This window comes from Hylaeus volcanicus, chromosome 4 (genome assembly GCF_026283585.1).
Source record: "Hylaeus volcanicus isolate JK05 chromosome 4, UHH_iyHylVolc1.0_haploid, whole genome shotgun sequence".
Lineage (NCBI taxonomy): Eukaryota > Metazoa > Arthropoda > Insecta > Hymenoptera > Colletidae > Hylaeus > Hylaeus volcanicus.
The window spans coordinates 11,494,884-11,515,425 of record NC_071979.1 but is presented as its reverse complement, the minus strand read 5'-3'; the positions used below and the strand labels follow the sequence as shown (position 1 = coordinate 11,515,425).

Below are 20,542 nucleotides of genomic sequence, written 5' to 3'. Positions count from 1 at the left end.
TATATTATATTATATTATATTATATTATATTATATTATATTATATTATATAGTATATTATATATTATTATATAATATTATACAGTATATTATATATAATTATATATACTTGTAGATAAAAATACTATAGTAATTATGGAAATATCTTCTACAATACGTAACACACAAAAATCACATAAAACTCTAAAAACTACAAGTTTTACAAATACCCATTTCGCTCATCGAACATTAAAAGTTAGAACACCCTCGAACATCGAGTAGCAGAAAATTTGAACAAATTCAATGTTAGGACACAAAAGGATAGGTACCAGTAGGTAACTACGTCCCTGGAGGTGGTATATCGGGGACGGCCAAGTATCTCAAAGGGTGTCCCAGGTCGAATGGACGGGCAAGGGTAGGAGGTGAACATGGCTCGGTCACGAATTTTCGAGGTCTCCAGACTCGACAAAAACTGAGCTACCAAGTCAGGGGCAAAAAGCTGTTTACGCAATCTTTTCCCTTTGATCGCGAACTTTCCCGTCACGCGACCTTTTTTTATCCCCTGTTTTCATCCTCGCGTTTGCAAAAAATGCATATCTGAAAATTAAACGGTGCACACGTCGTTCAGTAAATCAATATTAACTACTATATATACATACATACATGTACACGAGGTATCGACTTGGACCCCCTTTCGAAACACAAATTTACAATTTCTCCCTCAACTATACTTTTCCATTATTATTCGAATAAATAGAAAAAGAGACGAGCGTGTAAAAATTTTAATCGCATCGCTAAATTGCCCCGAAGTATTATGGCCGACCGAATTCCCGGGAAATAGTGATTACTGCTGACCCAGTTCCCCCTCCCCCCCTGTCCCTCACCCCCCCCCTCCTCCCATCGCGCGAAGGGCGCTAAAGTTTTTAATCGTTATTCGAATTTGTTCCACTTTCGAACGCGAGAAACCACTCCGAACGAGCATAGGGCTGCTCGTTATTAATAAAACGAGATTAGACGAGTATCTCGGTAGCAATTATAATTTTTTATTTTATCACATAAATTACATTCTGTCGCCGTTAGAACGATGATACGTCTAGTGAGTGTGTTTCTCAATTGAATTCGCGATCATTCGAGATCGTCGATCTTTACATTTTTCTTTTATTTTCTTTTACAATGTTCGGTGAAACATGAGCTACGTTCTTACAGAATAAACTGTCTTTAGTCGGTTTTTTCAGGATACAACACAATAATACTGTGTTCTCGACTTAAAATTACCATCGAAATTGAAATTTAGAATCTTACAGGTTTATCAAAATATAAATCGTTTTGTAGATAAAAATGTAGGCACTCGTACGCGAGCGTTAAGTAAAATATTATTATCACCGTATTGTTACAAGTTTGATACAATAAATATTAATACAAAACTATTACTATCTCTTTAACATCTTTGATATAACTATAAACCAGAGCTGTAAAGTAATGATTATTTTGTAATTTATTACAATTTGGAACAATTACTTTGGAAGTAGAAAGTAATTATTTAAGTAATTGTTGATTACTTTTTTTTTAGTAATTATGCAATACCTTATTCTTAATTACTGAGTAATTCAATTACTTTTTAATAATTACTTATAACTGTCCAGATAGTAATTAAAAGGCGTCTCAAACCTAAAGTAGTTAAGTATACCTAAAAGTAATTAAAAAGTAATTATAACTACTTTTTTAATTACTTTCAAGTAATTGCAGTTACATGGACAGTAATTGTTAAAAGTAATGATTACTGACTTCTAATTACTTTTAATTACTTTTAGGTATACTTAACTACTTTAGATTTGAGCAAAAGTAATTCAAAGTAATTACAAATAATTGAAATACAGTAATCATTACTTTTAACAATTATTGTCCATATCACTGCAGTTACTTGAAAGTAATTAAAAAAGTAGTTATAATTACTTTTTAATTACTTTTAGGTATTTTTGACTACTTTAGATTTGAGACGCCTTTTAATTACTTTCTGGGCCGTTATAAGTAATTATTAAGTAATGCATAAGATTACTGGTAGTAATTAAGTAATTGGAAATACCATTACATGCAACAGAGTAATTGTAATGGCAATTATTCAATTACTTGATCAAGTAATCGTTTTGTAATTGTAATTAAGAATTTACAGTTCTGCTATAAAGTAATTAGATTTTCATTCAGTCTACGACGAAAATTCGATATTGCATACTCATGATAAAAATTTTATGACCATTGTGCAATTCTAACTGATAGAAATTCATACGTATTCTGTTATACTAAAATTTGTACCGAGTTAAAGCGAAAAGTTTTTATTTGAAATTGCACGTGGAAAAATAATTGATCGTTTTATTTGTATCTTACATAATCGTCGAAGTGCATCTGTATATACGCTCTGAACAATTGCATTCTATCCGTTGTTTTATAAAGGTTTGCTAATCCAGATACTATCGATTACGAAATTGTATAATTCACGATTTTCAAGGCTATATAAGAATAATTATTATTTTTCGTCTTACAAACGGCGATACCGTAGTTGTACTTCGCAGTTCCACTCTAATATTCTATGATGTACACTGTTTTACCTCTCTCATTCGAAAACCATTGGACAGTCTCGTATCTATCACTGTTATCAATAGAACTAAAGTCTATGATACACAGGGTAACGCGAAATTCTCTTTGAAGTAAATCTTCAAAATATATGTTACTATCATTCAATATATGATTCAATAAAAGTTTAAAGAAGTTGAAATACAATATTCTGTTTCTGATAATTCACTCTTTCTACTTCTTGTAAATTGAGGAAAACAGATGTAAAAGTAAACATTTGTAAATGCAGAGATCTTTGCGCAACCCTGTAACTTCAGATAATTATTTTTCGCTGATGTATACTTTTGTATCCATCATAGGTCGAGGGTGGTATCAGATCCGTGATGATAATCCTCGTCTAACAGAGGTTCTTGTTCCACCATCATGCGAACTGTAAACAAAACTATTCATGCATACCAACGAATAAGAACATACACATTGGGCATGTGCGAATACCTTGTTATTGTTATAAGATTTAATTTTATACCTCGACATACTTTGTATTACAAAAGAATTTCTCTAGTACACCGTACCGAGTGTATAACATTAATTAAAAATGTTCAAAGTCTTACTTAAAGTCACAATAAAAATCACATAAAACTCTAAAAACTACAAGTTTCACAAATACCCATTTTACTCGTCGAACATTAAAGCATTATTCGCACATACGCAAGTAACATTGTTATACTATATTGTACCACATTATAATACTATGAAACATTAGATAACTACGCCCATTTTTGTAACAGACTACTCATTACAACAGTAACATTAATCAAGGATCAGCCACCATTTAATTCTAACATAGCATGATTCGATTCTACCGATTCCACTTCAAATCTTCCGAGTAGAATTTTAAGTTCTCTTTCTTCAATTTTATTCCTACAGTACAGTCGAAACTCAGATTAAAAGGTCATATTACATAATCAAATGTATCGAGGAAAAGATACAGACGCCAATTAAATTATTCCTTTATTATTAATCCACGGCCGTGTTCAAAAGTTCTCTTCCTTATTTAACAAAAGTACAAAATAATCTTGATGTACAACATCCTGAACGCGTTCGATAAAACGTTTGAGCCAAGCAACAGACAGAGGACATGCAAACATAATTTTCACATGCTGTTAGTGATCCTCTACTGACAGTATTACATACCTCATAATTTCTGTGTACACGAATAAAAGAAGGCACTTCCTATTATCATTGACTTTCTATTATCATTCGATAAATACGCAACAATTAATGGCGCAAGATCAAGCAGAAAAATCGCAAATGTTTTACTTCATACCAATCATGTTAGAAATAATAAGAAATTTATTAGTAAGACATTGAACACGCTATATAATTCACTGAAAACTCTATGGTTATGATGAAATTACATTTAACAAAGTTTTTGAAATCATTCAGCTGCTTACCACACACCTTGCATATTATACAACTGTAAATTTTGTGTCATATGTTATAGAGATCAAACCCTACCACAGGGTAAATTAGCTATTCCAATTTGTGACACCAAAACTATTACTTATAGCACAGAAAAGAGTTTCTATATAATACACGCAAGCCTTCTACATGATAAGTGACCTCTCTCAGTCTCTTAGAGACCCTAGTTAGGGATACATTGATTTCTATTTACCTAAATTTTAATTTAATGTTACACACACACAATTAGGTTTATAAAGTTGAACCAATATGCAGGACAATATATAAAAGTATCAATTTTATGTTATGAAAATATGTCGTTCCTATAATATTAATTAAATTATATCCAGTGACACATAACAATATAGTATGAGAATTGAAGAAGCTATCCATACAACTCTTCCGAACATGCTGAATCTAAAATAATTTAATGTGAAACATACCTAAACGATATCAGTTCTTTAATAAACAATTCGTTATGGCAGGGAAGTTATAAACACTTAAACGATAATGCAACATGCAAATTAAATGTTCGAAAACTTATAGAAGTACATTAGAAAGCAAAATACAGAGCTTGTCTTGGAGAATCACCTTTGCAATCATCTTGAAAGGATTAACATGGATTAAATCTGAAGAAAGGAAAAGGAGAAAGTAATTCCAAAGATTCTCATCGTTACAAACTTTTCTAACGAAAACGTGTAAATGAAAGATAGCACGTGATAGGAAAATTGTTTATCGAAAAAGTATATTACAGTTTACGAACAGAAACCAAGGTACGATACATTAGTATATTAGATACATATTTATTTTCTGGCAATATTGCAGAAAAGCTTCTTAGAAATATTGTCATTCTGATATCTTAACTGTTTCGTAAAAATTCAAGGCTTGCTTAAATAAGAGCCATACAACTGGAATAGTGTATGTCTAATAGAATCTTCTACAATAAAGTAATATAATTCTACGAAATAATTCAAATTTATAAAGTACTTAGCGAATATTATTCTGTTTCTCTCTTATTCAAATTTAAATTTTCTACGCGCGATCTTTTTCACAACCAATACGTTTCAAACAAAATTTTGTCCATGAAAAAGCTTTGCTTGAAATAAATGTAGATTATTACGATACAATTTATCGACAACCTGTATCGTTAATTCTAGCGAGTAATAACATTACTCGCTTGAAATAATTTTTGACTCTAACACCGCGATTTAAATTTGTATGCAGCTTTTGATTGAATTGTTTCTTTATAAGCGTATTATACTTTCGAAGCTATATAGTTTTTCCCTATGAAACTATAGAATCTATAGTACTTGTAAACAATTGTAAACAAATTTTACAATGACATGCGTTTTCTGACCAACCTGGCGTGAAAAACCATCGATTACAATAAATAAAAATTTAATTCTTTTCACATAAAAATGAGATTCCTGATTTGAAAACGCATTTCATGTGATTGCAATCATAAGCGCATGTTAAGGCCACAACTGAGTTGAACTAAAATTATTAAAAAATGAAAATAGTACGATTTTCCTCCTATACTAAACATTTTTTTGTTTATAATTTCTCAGTTGTTATCAATTAAAACTTCATACAAAAAGAATATTCTTTTAGAAACTTCAATTCCTTACAAATCTTCATTAAACCTAAATCGAAATTTTGTTGAAAAAAAAAAGGTAACAGACATTTTAAGACCTTTTTATAAAAAGGTCTAGACATTCTAGATTAGGATCACTTTAGCTCGAAGCAATTATCTTTGGTAATATTTTTATAAGTAGTTTTTTGTTATAATTGACTATGTAAATATTGGAATATCTGTATTATGAATCTATATACACGTCAGTTAAGAGCTACAGATCTGAAAAAAAAAAATAATTTTTTGTCTAAATTTCATATTGTTAATAGATTGTTATATTATGAGATCACGAATATAGTATACTAACTGATAAATAACTACAAAAGTACTGGCAATCTAATTTCTTTTCAAGATAATATGCAAAACTTAATCTTCTATAGAGCTTTTCATCGTGTGAAATTTTCTTTGTAGTTCAAAAGTCACAAAGAAATGTATGTCGAATTTCTAATATAATATCATTGAACTATAATTATTAACAAAATAAAAATTAAGTAATTCATTCACATTCAATGATTTAATTAAATTATTATAAAAGTTATAACAATGGGATATAAAGTTACTTAACATTTATGTCATATCTTTTTTCTTCAAATTCTCGAATAATACTTATGTATCATTTCTTTCATTGTGAGGTCTATTGTTCTGCGTACTCTATCGTTCTATTCGTTTAACTATAATTTTGATCACTAGATTCCTGATAAATTTTCCATTTCTATCACCGGAATAATCGTAATCGACGACAAGCAGTGAATAATATTTTTAACCAACATATTGGTGAGACTTTTTATTTATATTCAATGCTAATCAGATACGGAGTAATCATAAATTAATGTGATAACAAATGAACTGTACCATTCAAATTTTTATATACAGTTGTAGTAACGGAACTTATCAAATATCTATGTCTTCTTACATTGTAACTCTTTCATTTATAGATAAAATGAATCGTATAGTACATTCATTATCACAAATAAATCTTAGTGATGTTTCTTTTGCAATCTGTTACGTTGGGACCTGTTAGTACCATTTTTTTCAGCTGTGTTAGAAACCTGGGTTGTTCGATGATCTCCTATCGGTATCCTAAATAGTCTGATCTTCATGTGATCGCAGATCTCAAGGCAAATTTGAGAACTATACCGGAGTAAATCCAGAGTAACCCAAATCTAGAAATGTGGACAAAATAGGAGCGTGTAAAACTACGTGACATTCAAAATTACGCTATTTTTAAATAATTAAATACTAAAAAAGAATGTCGATAATATTCATACAGAGAGCATAAAACTTACAAAGCACAACCAAAGAACATAATATTCTTTGATAAAGAAATTGAAATACTGATTCAGGAACAGCATTGCTGGTCCAATCAGCGAACTGTCTAAATACTGCATTTCATTTTTTGTCATATGTGCAACCTGCAATAACAAATAATTACATCATAAAATACCAAATCGTGAAATTTAAATAGAATGATAAATGGCCATCGATATACCTACCACTAATCGATTGGTAACTTTAGCTGCAACCATTCCAAATGCAAGTATGTACAATGCAGGATGATTTTCATATACGTGCTCAGCACTTTTTCTATAAATTATAAAAGCTGGCAGTACCACAAAACTAAATGGAATAATTGGAGATAAAACTGATGTTCCCTGAAATGGAATAAACATTATGATGAAATCTGTGATCGTTGGACTCAGAAGAAAAGTGGTTTGTTAAAGAGTACTTGAGAGATAATTATTACAAGCTATGCAATTTTTTCTATAGACGTCAACATTTAAGATTTAATAGTAGGTAATGAAAAGATTACTTAAGTCAAGAAGGAATAAATTTCTAATTACATAAGCAGCAAATGTATTAGCTTAAACTTTGTATCTAACACAGTTTTCAAAGTGTTTCATTTATACAGTATACAGAGTATCACACTACAAACAATCCATCTTAATAACAAATATTATGGTAAGTATTAGTAAGAAGTGTTGCTTATAAAAATTTTAAGGCTTCCAGGATGGCATAATATGATGGTAATAGTTTCTGTATATATTATATAAACTCGTGCAATTCATACAAAAAAAGTTAAAAAAAAAAAAGAAAAAATAACTTTCTATTAAAGATTATAATTTATGGTGTGATTCAAATAACTTTTGTTTACTTTTTATTGAAATATTACAACTGTCATTATCATCAAACGACTATGCATTATACATTCATAAGCAAAGACCAATTATTTACTATGCAGAAATGTTAATTAATATTAGAATAAAAAATAAATATATTCAAAAAACAAAATTATTTACTTTCTGTGACCAACTACTATAAATAAATTCTAAGCATCAACGCATACAATATATGTGAGAATATAAAATTAGTAGAAAATTGGTTAAGAAAGGATGTAGTAACTAGTATCCTATCATTCCTACTCCTATGTATCTACATGCATGCATATAATTGAAGCTGTTATTTAATAGGAGGAAAATAGGTGGAAATATAAAATGAAGGAAAACATGTATGATGTATCGGTATAGATAGATTCATAGATAAACAGGAAAAGGTGTTAATCAAAGTGGAAATTAAGATACAGTAAACAGTTCTGTGTGATGCTTTCGCAGAATTTAGACCCACATGAGTATTTTTCCATACATTAAATTAAAAACTTCATATATTTTGATAGTAATGTAACGAAAATGAATAAAAACAAATTAATCTTGAATTAATTAAAACACCTAGAAACATCTTTTGTTTGAACGTCTTGAGTATAACAAATTTTTCTTTTGTACCAGTGAGGTACCTTTTAAAAAGTTTGATTTAAAAAAAAATTAATTTCTATATTTCTTTACATTTATTCATCTTATATTTGGGTTTTCCATATTTTAAAAAAACGGTAAACAAAAATATTTGTTCATTGAAAGTGGGCCTAAATAATAATAAAATGTAAAGTTTCACTACACAATGATGTTATGACTTCTGAACTGACTTACTGCGACGGTGGAGCCATTTTTTCCGACACCACCGGCAAGAATGACGGATATGCTGCTCTGTGCAAGTAAAATAGCGATGCCCACAGCAGCCCATAACGGAAACACCTTGATCTCTGTGCCAGTATATGGCAACTGTGCAAGCGACACGAAAGACCTTTCCATTAGTTAATTTACAATATATTTCTACCATTGATTCCTGGTACAATATATCATTGCGCGCTGATGAAAACCTCTTGCTCTTGAAACAATTTCAGATTCTCGAAATGCTTGTTAGATTGCTCACATTAATTTACAACGAATTAAGAAAGCTCCGTTAGAACCTTCATAATTTCAAATCCAACAGACCTTCAAGCAATAAGAAGAACAGTATTTACAAAATTTAGAAACTTTAACTTAGAGTATGATCCGATGAATTATACATTAATATTTTATATATACCCTAATTTAAAAGTTCCACCTTTAATCGCACAAGTTATTGAACCTATAAAATTTACATCATTGCAGCAGCCATGAGATCTCTTAAAAATTATTGTTCGACAACTTAAAATAAATAGATTATTATAATAAATGCCGAAAACTTGGAAGAAGTATTAAGCATGAATAGAAACAGGAGAAGATAAGTGTACATAGAGAAAATAGCACTTCCATTTTTAATATTGCAATGTAAGCCAAATTTCTGTATTGCCTGCACACCATACGACAATATTTATTATAATAAATTAATATACATAGAAGTAAGACAGAAATTTAGTAATGCAAAAACTATTCTGAACATTGATAATAATAATAGTAACCCAACAATCTAGATAGGCAAGCAGAATGAAAGAGAAAGACTTTGTGACTACGCTATAGTGGTAAAAATATGAGAATCTGTATGTATGCAATTATCAATTGGTCAGTTTTTATTTGTACAACTTACTGCAATTGTGGAACCGTTCTTTCCAATCCCACCAGATTCAAACACTTTACAGAATTCAAGGAATACATGAACGTAGCCTGCATAAAATATCACTGCTACGTAGTTATTGACTGTGCCTACACCGAGCACTGGTATCTAAACAAATGTATAAAATCTCGCTCGTTATGAAAATTATATAAAAATTATTTCGTTGCTTAAGTCGATAAATGTATTATTCTACATTTTCATCTTACATATCTTTTTTAATTTTATATCATACATTACAATTTTTTGAATGGCTGGATTCATTTGTGGCCTATACTTTCATATAGAAATAATATAAAAATAAAACATTCGGCACGAGGGACGCTGCAGATTACAATAATCAGATAGAACACAGATTTTTGGTCACTTTTCTACTTTTATTTTTAATATTAATGGAATTTTTATTATAGTAACTAAATTTATAATCAAAATGAAAAGTTAGATTCTAAACAAATGAGTTATGATTGTGATGCAAAGTGTAAATTTTATATTGAATTGTTTTCTCACTGCTTTATATTAAATTCTTAAAAAATAGTTGTGTGAAATATACCACTTTTCTGTAGAAATTGTTTCAAAAGCATATCATACGGAAGGTATTCAAAAGTGAAAGTGTTATTATGAACTGAATTTATGTATACAACTTTTCATCATAAAGCATATATTCTAAATATCACCTTCAACTATTATACTATCCAATAAATATCCTTGAAATGAAATCAACTCGATGACTGAAAACTGTATACACAAATGCAAATAATGCATTTGCCATGGAGATGATGAGATGCAGGAAAAATAAGAAAGAAATGGATGAAAGGGAATAAATGAGTAAGAAGTCTGGAAATAAAATGCATGTTAAGATAATAAGTTTCATAGCAAAAAAGTAATTTCAGCGACGCTCCTCATGCCATGCTGCTCCCATTTCCATATCTCCAAAACATAAGTCTAATTGACTAACTTACAGCCACAGTTGAACCATTCTTGCCCACTCCTCCGGTGAAAATCACCGAAAAGATGGAATATAAGTTTGCCAGTGAACAAATCACTGTCATAACTCCTATTAAATACTTAAACATAAAACCATCTATGTATGGTATCTGTAAGAAATAATCTCATTAGACTCATGCAAAAATATTCTCAAATTTTGTTAAACTTTATGAGCCTTGAGATAGAAAATGTAAAATGTATCATACAAAACTAGATTCTACCCAATTTTTTTTTAAATTTCGTATTATAAAAAACCGAAAGTTTCAATCGCATTTCTGACATTTCAGTTCGTGAACTTCTTTTATTACAAATTACTCTCGTATTTATCTCCTTTATTTGTTTTGTATTAAAGTGAAATAAAGGAATAAAACATGAATAAATATGACATGTGAAGTATATGTATATGAAATTAATCTACTTAAATATGAAAATACTAGAAGGTGGTAATCATAACAAAAAAAAAGTAGATAGAAGAAGAATGAGGTGAAGGAACAAATGAAAAATTATGATGAACTGAACATTATGTGTAATTATGGTACAAATTAAGCACTTTTGCAAAATTTAATTAAATTTTACTACTGTGCATTTAAAACAACTATCTATTAACTAATGAATTTCTTATACTAAAAAGTTTTGATGTGCTTTGGGAACTGAAAAAAATGTATTAACTATTTTATAATAATAAATAGGTTTTATGCAAGTACTGAGCTTAATCATTTACTGTTCATGTATATATAAAGTATTTAGTCATATAAATATTAGTTTGATATCAAGAACTTAGTACTTGCCAACAGATATCAATTTAGAATTATATAAATGAAAATAACAAGCTATTATTGAAAAGAATACAACCTCCATCATCCATGCTTTAGGTCCAAAGATTGCAGAAATCAGGTGAATGGTTATAATGGTAAACTGTGCTTCTGTAACGTCCACCTTGCCAAACCTTAATGTTCCTGTATAGAAATATATGCATTTTAAGATGAAAACGTTTATTGGAAATATCATGACAAATTTCTATAGACAAATACAATTTCTCACCTGAAACGTAAGTCTGCCAATGAGCACAATAAAAAAGTGTCATAGCGCAGAAACATTGGAAAAACATCCATGTTGGATAATATCCTAACTGTACTGCTATACATGCTGATAGGGCAACAAATACTAAAAGTATACAATTATATTGTTTCAATGTTTCACAGGGCTAAAGATTGAAAATATTGGAAGATATATCGACAGTATAACACACCTGTCGATATGGAATCGCATCCATGATCGAACAATTCCCCTAATGGTGTCGAAGTTCCTGTTCGTCTAGCTTGTTTACCATCTATCGCATCCAAACTCTGATAAATGAACAAACCTAGCGCGCATAGAAAACACGCCCATCTTGGTGCCTGAAACGTTGGACAATGTTACTTGTATTTAAATATAGTTCGATTAAAACAAATTTGGCAAATATATAAGCCTAACATTGCTTATTTATTTTCAGAAATAAATTCGAAATATTTGTCTCGTACACAGACTTAGTTGTTTCGATAACTGCCTTCCTTTTGTCGATAAGAAAATACCTCGAGCTAATCATTTACACGGTGATTTCGCAATAAACAAAAATATTAGATTACTTAAAGAGACGTTTTTTTAGTCTGTCAGAGGCAAAGAAATGCGACATAAAAAGAGGTTATGTAAATGATACCTCGGTCCTAGCATCGGGGCTATAATAAACAAGAATTAAAGTCGTGAGGATGTTGACGACAAGCCCCAAGACCGTGATTAAATTGGGCGCAAGCCAAAGTGGAACTTTGCTAACTAGCCAGTTCCACCAGGGTTGAAGAAGTCCATCCAAAAGACTGTTGGTTGTGCAGCTGTATTTGTGCTCACTAAGGCGTTTAAGTTGTCCGGGCGACAGGAGCTTCTCCTTATAAAAGTGCATAATTCAATGCTGCCGGGATACTAAGAACACCAGGAACGATTCACGATAATTCAACGATCATCGATTCCTCACAACACAACGACTAAACATAACAAGTAACTGTTCGTGAACACGTACGACATCTCTTCGCATCAGTATTGCCAATCTTACTCAATGAAATTGTAGTAAATTGTGCTATACAGGGTGTCCCAGAAATGTTAGAGGTTGTTGCGGAACGCGTCGTGCGGTGATAGGGAATTTGCTGACGTGGGTAAGGTGCCCGTGGAGAGCTGAACCGCTCTGCCCGGAGAGGCGCGTAAAATAAAATTCGAAATACTTTTAGGAAAAAAGTAAAGACGTCGACGTTCAGTCGATTCGTTTCGTTTAAATCGTTTCGTAGTTCGTTACCAGAGGTTCGATTACGATTGAACTCTCTGGAAAAATCTTTCCTCGATCTGCTGCTTCTCTCCCTTCTCCGGAAGATTCCCGATCCTCCCTTCGGGTTGTCCTGGTTCAATCGAGGGTTGCGCCCTACTCCTTCTATCGGTGATCTTCATCGATCTCGGATCCACTCCCGAGTCGGGTGGAGGTGGGAGTCGCGCGGCCATGTTTGTGCAGGGCTACATGTGAAAAAGGAAAGCGCGGAGGTCTAGAGAGAGAGAGAAAACGCGCCAGCGAGACACAGGAACCCTTAAGGAAATTTATTACCTTCTTGAAGAAGTCGCCGGAAACGCGAACCGAGGTACAGTGCGAGTTTGTTATTTTCAAGGATCTTACGAGCTGGAACAAAAGCTAACTCGACTCGAATTCTAAAGAAATGCATTCCAACGGAAACGGCGATTCGACACGGCCTATAATGAATCTATTAAGTATTTTCAGCGAACGTTCCCTTTTCTCTCCTGGCTTTCGACTTTCCCACGCTTGATCACCCACGTTGATTGTTTTAACAATGTACGTGGCGGTTCGTTGATTCAATACGTTAATCCATTTGAATTCCGCTCCTAATTTGAATATAAATATATACTACATGCGGTAGTGTTTAAGCTATTCCGCGTTGTGGCGCTACATGCCATGAAGCTAAGTTCACGTGATAGCGTAACAAGGTCATTGAAAGTAGTGATGGGCAAAACCCTAGGCTTCGAATAAATCTGAAGTTTGCTGATATATTTGTCTCGTTTCCTCTTTTGAAAATTTTCCAAAGAAGAAAACGAGGCAAACATATCGGCAAACTTCAGACTTATTCGAAGTCTAGGGTTTTGCCCATCTCTGATTGAAAGGGGTGGTTCGGGAGGAGATTTGAAACAACTTTTTTCTTACCGAAAATGTTGTGCGGGGTTTTGTTGAGAAGATATTAACGGAAAACCCCGACCAATTAGAGCGTGTAGCCTACACTACACTGCCGCTAGCGCTCCAACAGTATCCGCGCGCTTTGATTGGTCGAGGTTTTCTGTTAACGAAGACTCGGCAACATTTTCGCTAAGAAAAAAGTTGTTTCAAATCACCTCCCAAACCACCCTTTTCAAGAACCACCAACATTTTTTGGACACCTTGTACACATTTTTTTAAATCAGACCCCCTTTCTAGGAGCTATCATAGCACGTTTGACGAGTTTTTAATATACTCGTGAGATTTAAAGCAAAATGCAGCAATTTTGTAAGAAATATAGATCTAGAGCAGCTCAAAATATCGAGAAAATCAAAAAATTGAAGTCAAACTTTGATCGAAAGCATACTACTGTTCAGAGTGGAATAGTAAAATAAAATTAGTAGATGGTTGGCTCTACCTGAACATTCACAAAAGAACTACCATTTTCAAATTGCATCGAGACCAATACTTTTGTAACGATAATTCGTCAAGTTAAATCGCACATAATAAAGATTATTTCGATAACCTTAGTTCGTTTAAATGACCATGTATTTTTCCCCACATATTTACACATGTTTACCTATCATATGAAGAACTGCTGTTTCAAATTTCAACCCTTAATTTCCCTAATTACTCTTCCTTTTACACCTCTGAGGAAGAAGGAAGCTTTAACATAACAAAATAAATCATTTTTATCCTTTTTCAAAATTTATCTACCGTTTCATCCGATATCTTACAAATTTTTCGTTTCGGCGACTTATAATCGCGTTGTTTTTAAAGTACATAACCAATTTTGATCTATAAATCATGGCGACTTTGACCCGTTTCACGAGGCTATTTAATTTCGCCACGAGTACATGTGTCAGAAGAATTTCTCCAGCCTCTGTATATAAACAATACTATCCAGGTATGTAATTTATTTATTTAAAAATAATAAAGAATATGATCACGCACTCGTCTAAATTTGAGGTTATATAACCTCACTTTTAGATTCGTACAATTACAAACGTAACCAAATGTAATAATATTTAGATAAGTAAAGTCTTAGCATGTATCAAAACAATTTTTTTCATAATTATACAATTTATGAAGTAACTTGTTATCATTATCAATATCAATGTAATATTATAGCCATGTAATAACATGATGGAATAAAAAAATATATTTAGAGATAGCATATTACAATATCTTATTTAGGATGCATAGAAGCAAATAGAAATATATGTTTTTGTTATAGCACTAAGATTATGGGATATGTCAGTAGCTCATTACCGAAAATACAATTTACGTTGGTTTCCTAAGCCCACAAGGCTCGAAGATATAATACCTGAAGATGATGAAGCAAAAGAGAAAGAAGCTGCTGGTGATTACTTCCATACATATGCTTTGAATTATTTACCTTATACATTACATCGCTACATATCTCCCATGTCTATGTAACTCTAACAGTTTTTCTTACTTTCAGTTGTAATAGATGAAATTAACAAACAAATAACTACTCAGTCAACCGGTCGTTTATTTGCAGTTATACATTTATGTGGAGTACAATTTAAAATTACAGAGAACGATATTATAATTGTTAACGGGCACTGGGTACCTAAACCAGGGGATAAATTAAAGTTAGAGAAAGTATTGCTTGTTGGTAGTACAGACTTTACATTGATAGGAACGCCAATTCTAAACAGAGAATTAGTATCGGTGGATGCAACTGTAATTCAGAAAACATTGTCTCACACAATAACTCGTTTTAGATTTAGACCAAGAAAGCAGTTTCGTAGAATAAACTGTAAGATATGATGTGTATCGTGTTTGTCACGAAACATTTGATAAACTTTCTGTTTAACATTTGTCTGTTTCACAGTTTTCAGAGTACATCGGACGATGTTAAGAATAAACACGATAACTATAAATGGAGATGTCGACAAAAAGAATGAAGTGGAAGGCTTGGATAGAATATATTGAGCATTCATATATATAATATCGTAATGTAATACTACTAGAATACATTTTTAAGAATGTCCGCGATAATAAACTTACCGTTAATATTAAATTATATTGTGCTGTCTGGAAAGTCCATGCCGATTTTTAGTAGGCGGTACAGGTCTGAATATATCGGAATGGCTGAAAACAAATAAAATGTGTACATTCGTTAACAGGTGGAAAGGTCGTGAAACAAAATGGTACACATATAATTCAATAAATATACATCAAAATTCAAATGTGCCTTTGAATTTTTCTTAAAAATAGGCATGAACTTCCCGGACAACCCAATATGTACTTAATTGTTAACATTGCACAATATTTGTATAAGGTTTCTGGCTTTGAATTTAGAAACGGAGGGATTTATTAAAAATGAAATGTAATTAATTCTAGTCATAGGAGGGCATGTAACATGTTCATTGCAAGGACGCTAAATACAGCGTTTCCACTAATTATTTATAATTATGGCAAAGGATAGACGTAGCTTAACCTACTCTAGGAATTATTACCCTCAGAAATGTGTATTACCTTCTTCCTACGAGTACATATATATTTCGAGTTCAATAATTTGTCGAATATTTATTTATTCTTCTCGTGTAACATACATATTATAAATATTGAATGTAAGAAGATAAAAGAAATTGATACTAAAAATTGAGAGTGGAGCCCTAGAAGTTTGGCATTTTTGCATTTCGTATTTATTAGATGCCTTATTACACTACTAAGTGTTGCTAAATTAATATGAACATATAACCTTTCCGTACATTTTCAACTTAACCTAACTCCCACCAGGGGTGCGAATTACAATTTATTATGCATTCATTCTCTTTCTCTTCTCTTTTCTAAAAATCTAATTACAAGTCTTAGAAGTTTGGCGCCTTGCGAGTACTTGGTGCTTGGCCTATGGCTAGAGTCGGCCCTGGACCTGCGCAAGAAAGAGATAGAGAAGAATATAGGAAGGGAGTGCGTAAGAGAGGGAAGAGCATAGCGTGTTGGTGAGAGAAGGAGAGATACAGCGAAAGAGTGGGGGAAAAAAGAAGGAAGACCACAGTGGACTAATGACAGAGATAGGGGATGGTCGGATGACGTCACAAGCTGCAGCTTCAAGGAGGTTTAAACGAGAGTATCAGTCTGTTCTTCATACTGCTTCGTACCCTGCACTCGCGATAAAAACCAACGCCGGCAGTTCGTCTCCCATGACAGTAGCTTGTAAACCGTCGCGTGGAATGGATCTGTGTTTTTCCTTCGTAAATGTGCAAATACAAAATTGACTAATCTGCTACGCTAAAGAAAAACTTATCTTGTCCGTGCATCAGCGTCCGAACGAATTTAAACGATTCCCGTCGGCTCGTAAAGTCGTGTGTTTTTTTATAAAGCCGCCGTAGTAACCTAACCAAGTGTTGTGTGTCATATACCATTCGAACGAAAATGGTGCTTTCGGAATGTTATGGGTTCGTCAAGTATGCACTGGTCTGCGTCAACCTCATATTTTGGGTAAGTTCATGACGATGCATTCGAAAGCGAAGCACCGTTTTTATCTCAATGAACATTCAAATTACGAAGCAAAGATAAACAACTTTTTGTTTTACTTATAGAATAAGAATCGAAGGCTGAATGATAAAGTGTGAAATATTTCACAATGAACATTTCACATACAAAAAAAAGGCACTGTTGAATTGTATAAACATTACACGTCAATCGTTAGACCTTCGTTTTATTGGTTTTATAGGCGTTTATTATTCTAGGAAAATCTTATTCATCTCGCAATTAGCATTCTTTCTTTCAAGATTTGTAACTGCGATGGAAATCGTATTCATCTTCCCTACTTTATTTTACGTAAACTTTGCAGGCAAATCAGTCTGTCTGAAATTATCGGTTTAAGTAATACATCGTTTTATTCGAAAATTATGAAAAGCTCGATCAACTTGCGAGACAAACGTAACGTTTACACTGTTTTTATTGATCAATAATGATTGCACTTCGCACGTCGATGAAAGGGTAGCTTTATTCGCAGGGGGATATAATATACTGGACATATTATGACCGTTACAAGTATATGCACGCGGTATAAAATGTATATACGTGTAACTCGGTTCAATAAACTTATTAGCGATACTAATGTGCATACGTTTACGAAAATTAACGCTCGCTGCAGAAATACTTGACGAGTTGCTAACTACAAATTACGAAATTTGAAATATCCGTTTAATGTAGCTTAATGTCGCGAATGCACATGTTAACATTGTTAACATTGTTTACCAGTTAGTTAGGATTATTTGAACTGACCTATTTTCGAGAAATCCCATGAAAGACAAAGAGAAGATTTTCTAAAAATTGAGAAGAAGGTCTGAAAATATTTTGTCGTTAACGCTTCTGGTAATTTTATTCTGCATGGCTGCGTTACCCCCGTGACCTCTAATTTATCTGAAAATGCGAACTTGTTTTCAAGATACTGTGTACTGTCTGGAGTCGTGGTATAATTGGATAAATTAACGGACTTAATATAATGACGTTTTAAGGACAAATTTCACCACTTGGTGCAATGAAGTCGAGAGTTATATGTACTTCCCTTTTTCGTGACTTAAACGAGTCACTTGAGCAGACGTTAAAGATTTCTTGCGTTTCGTATTCTATAGATGTGCTTTTATATTTTATTCGTAATGCATTCGTAAAATTTGCTTTCAAATTAAAAGTTCCGTAACTAAGGGGAACATGATGATTCTTTAGAAAAATTTAAATATAGAAACTAGATAGATTCTTTTGATTAAAAAGAAGTGACGAAAGTAGAGCAGCCATTCCCGCAGGGCACGAGCGAACTTAGGGATTTTTCCCTACGTTTGCTGTTTTGCTGCCTAGCGACAATACAATTCTAACGTGGCTGAATCGATTGCATCTGGGTATCCGAGCTTTTTTCACATCCTTCTCTCACGAGGATCATGAAATGAGTCGACAGAGTTTATTCTTACGTAAAACCATTTACCATTCCAATTTCGCGATTCTTTATTATCATTTCCATCGTCTACATATTTTATATTACATATAATAAATTAACAATTAGTGTAACAAACAACGAAAACTTTTACTCTTTCGATAACTTTTACTCTCCCGATCGCATTAAACGCCTTTTTATAGAAGAAAAACAAAACGCCCTCTTAATTAATGCGATAACCTTCGCGCGAAACGTCGAATCTCGTTTAATTAACATCGCAGTTTTCCGACGTATAGCAACATAATTCGAGAGGTCAGCTGAATCGATTGCACCTGGGTGGTGCGTACATCTCGTGTTAATCCTTATCTGTCCTAAATTTCCGCGATTCGCGATCTCACGATCGGTTCGACAAATAATATACTAGATCTTTTGAAGTTGAACATCTAAAATAAAATATGAAACATTTTGCCCGTTTATTTTGGTATAAAAATACAGGGTGTCCAAAAATGTTGGAGGTTATTGAAAGGAGTGGTTCATGGGGTGATTTGAAACAACTTTTTCCTTAGCGAAAATGTTATCCGAGGCTTCGTTAAGGAGATATTGACAGAAAACCCTGACCAATCAGAGCGCGGCCGTCTAGCGCCGTAGCCTACGCTACCGCGGCCGCCTAGCACGTAGCCTACGCTACCGCTAGCGCTCCAACAGTATCCGAGCGCTCTGATTGGTCAGTGTTTTCCGTTAATATCTCCTCAACGAAGCCTCGGACAACACTTTCGCTAAGGAAAAAGTTGTTACAAATCACCTCACGAACAACCTTATAGGAATTAAATTTAGCTTCCACTTAACTTATTTACAATTTATTTATATATTTACATACATGAGAATATAATTAAAATTTGCAATGTTAATAAACGATGTTAGCCGATAGAATGTCTTTTGAATTAATTACTTTTGTTTTTAACAACAACAGATCTAACACGAATACAGCGTTTTAAATTTATGCGAAAAGAACGCGCCGCGTAACACGAGCTATAGGAACTATAGTTGTGCGATCGGCCTCAATGTCGATAAAGCAGCGCAAATATTTTTATACCGAAGTAAGCCGGGAAAATATTTTATATTTTATTTTAGATGTTCAACTTGAAAAGATCAGCGAGTATCTTAATTGTCGAACCGATCATGAGATCGGCCCAAGACTATCGAAACAATTTCAGTATAGCATTTACGATTCTGTTTCATCTCGAGTCCATTCGAGAACTTATTTCAAGAGTCCGCATCACTTTTAATCGTCTCGTAGAAACTAAGAATCAGGAAAATGACTCAGAGTCATTTGCGTTATTGAACCGCAGGCACGAGTATCGATCTAACACCAACTGGTCTGTCCGTGCATCGACTATTCGCCGAGATTAACAATAGCGGTTGTGTCAGCATCGGGGCACAAGCATCGTATCTAGTTTTGAAAATGTTCAACAGGAATAAGTGCGTTTAAATATAGATTTCCAGTCAGAGAACGAATATGCTCTTCCTACGAGTCTGCGTCCTACACCCTAAAACCCCTGCCCAGTTTCTCCTGTCACCCATGACGCTTTCGAGTGGGGGTTAGGGTCGATTCTGAATCGATTTTCTAGACAATCTATCCTTTTAAGGCGATTAATTCATCCAATAAATTCCGATGCAAATTGATTTTCTTTTTGCAAATTATTGTAATACAAATTTTCTTGGTTATTTTTCTTAGATGTTAGAATTTTTTTATCTATTTTTCTTAGATTATTACCATTTCGTTGCTTCGCGATTTTATTCCTGAAAACCAG

The 20,542-nt window shown here is 32.8% G+C and overlaps 3 protein-coding genes across 10 annotated transcripts in view; 2 read left to right on the top strand and 1 right to left on the bottom strand.

Moving 5' to 3' along the window:
• Positions 1–1,302: 1,302 nt before the first annotated feature.
• LOC128874960 (cholinephosphotransferase 1-like) lies at positions 1,303–12,622 on the bottom strand. Of its 8 annotated transcripts, none has more exons than XR_008456716.1 (11): positions 12,242–12,619; positions 11,795–11,942; positions 11,587–11,709; positions 11,398–11,501; positions 10,521–10,655; positions 8,619–8,750; positions 7,134–7,292; positions 6,927–7,052; positions 6,665–6,803; positions 4,599–5,862; positions 1,303–2,976 (listed from the first exon to the last, which is right to left on the bottom strand). XR_008456716.1 is itself a non-coding variant. In XM_054120180.1 (11 exons), the coding sequence occupies exons 1-11, from the start codon at positions 12,476–12,478 to the stop codon at positions 2,900–2,902; spliced, it is 1,515 nt and encodes a 504-aa protein (XP_053976155.1). In that variant the 5' UTR covers positions 12,479–12,622; the 3' UTR covers positions 1,303–2,899. The 8 variants fall into 8 exon arrangements, 6 of the variants coding, with proteins under 6 accessions (XP_053976155.1, XP_053976156.1, XP_053976151.1 ...); XM_054120180.1 differs by lacking the exon at positions 4,599–5,862 and adding an exon at positions 9,538–9,672 and having other exon boundaries at positions 12,242–12,622; XR_008456715.1 differs by having other exon boundaries at positions 4,599–6,803; positions 12,242–12,618.
• A 1,791-nt stretch (positions 12,623–14,413) lies between these two features.
• LOC128875618 (39S ribosomal protein L21, mitochondrial) lies at positions 14,414–15,922 on the top strand. Its single transcript, XM_054121355.1, has 4 exons — positions 14,414–14,729; positions 15,060–15,185; positions 15,288–15,608; positions 15,684–15,922. Exons 1-4 carry the CDS (start codon positions 14,630–14,632, stop codon positions 15,782–15,784), a joined length of 648 nt encoding a protein of 215 aa, XP_053977330.1. The 5' UTR covers positions 14,414–14,629; the 3' UTR covers positions 15,785–15,922.
• A 148-nt stretch (positions 15,923–16,070) lies between these two features.
• Positions 16,071–20,542, top strand: part of LOC128875617 (CD9 antigen-like) — a 25,326-nt gene continuing 20,854 nt past the window's right edge. The window contains exon 1 of the mRNA XM_054121354.1: positions 16,071–17,296. Within this exon, the coding sequence (XP_053977329.1) occupies positions 17,231–17,296 (66 nt within the window). The 5' untranslated portion in view covers positions 16,071–17,230. The remainder of the gene's footprint in view (positions 17,297–20,542) is intronic.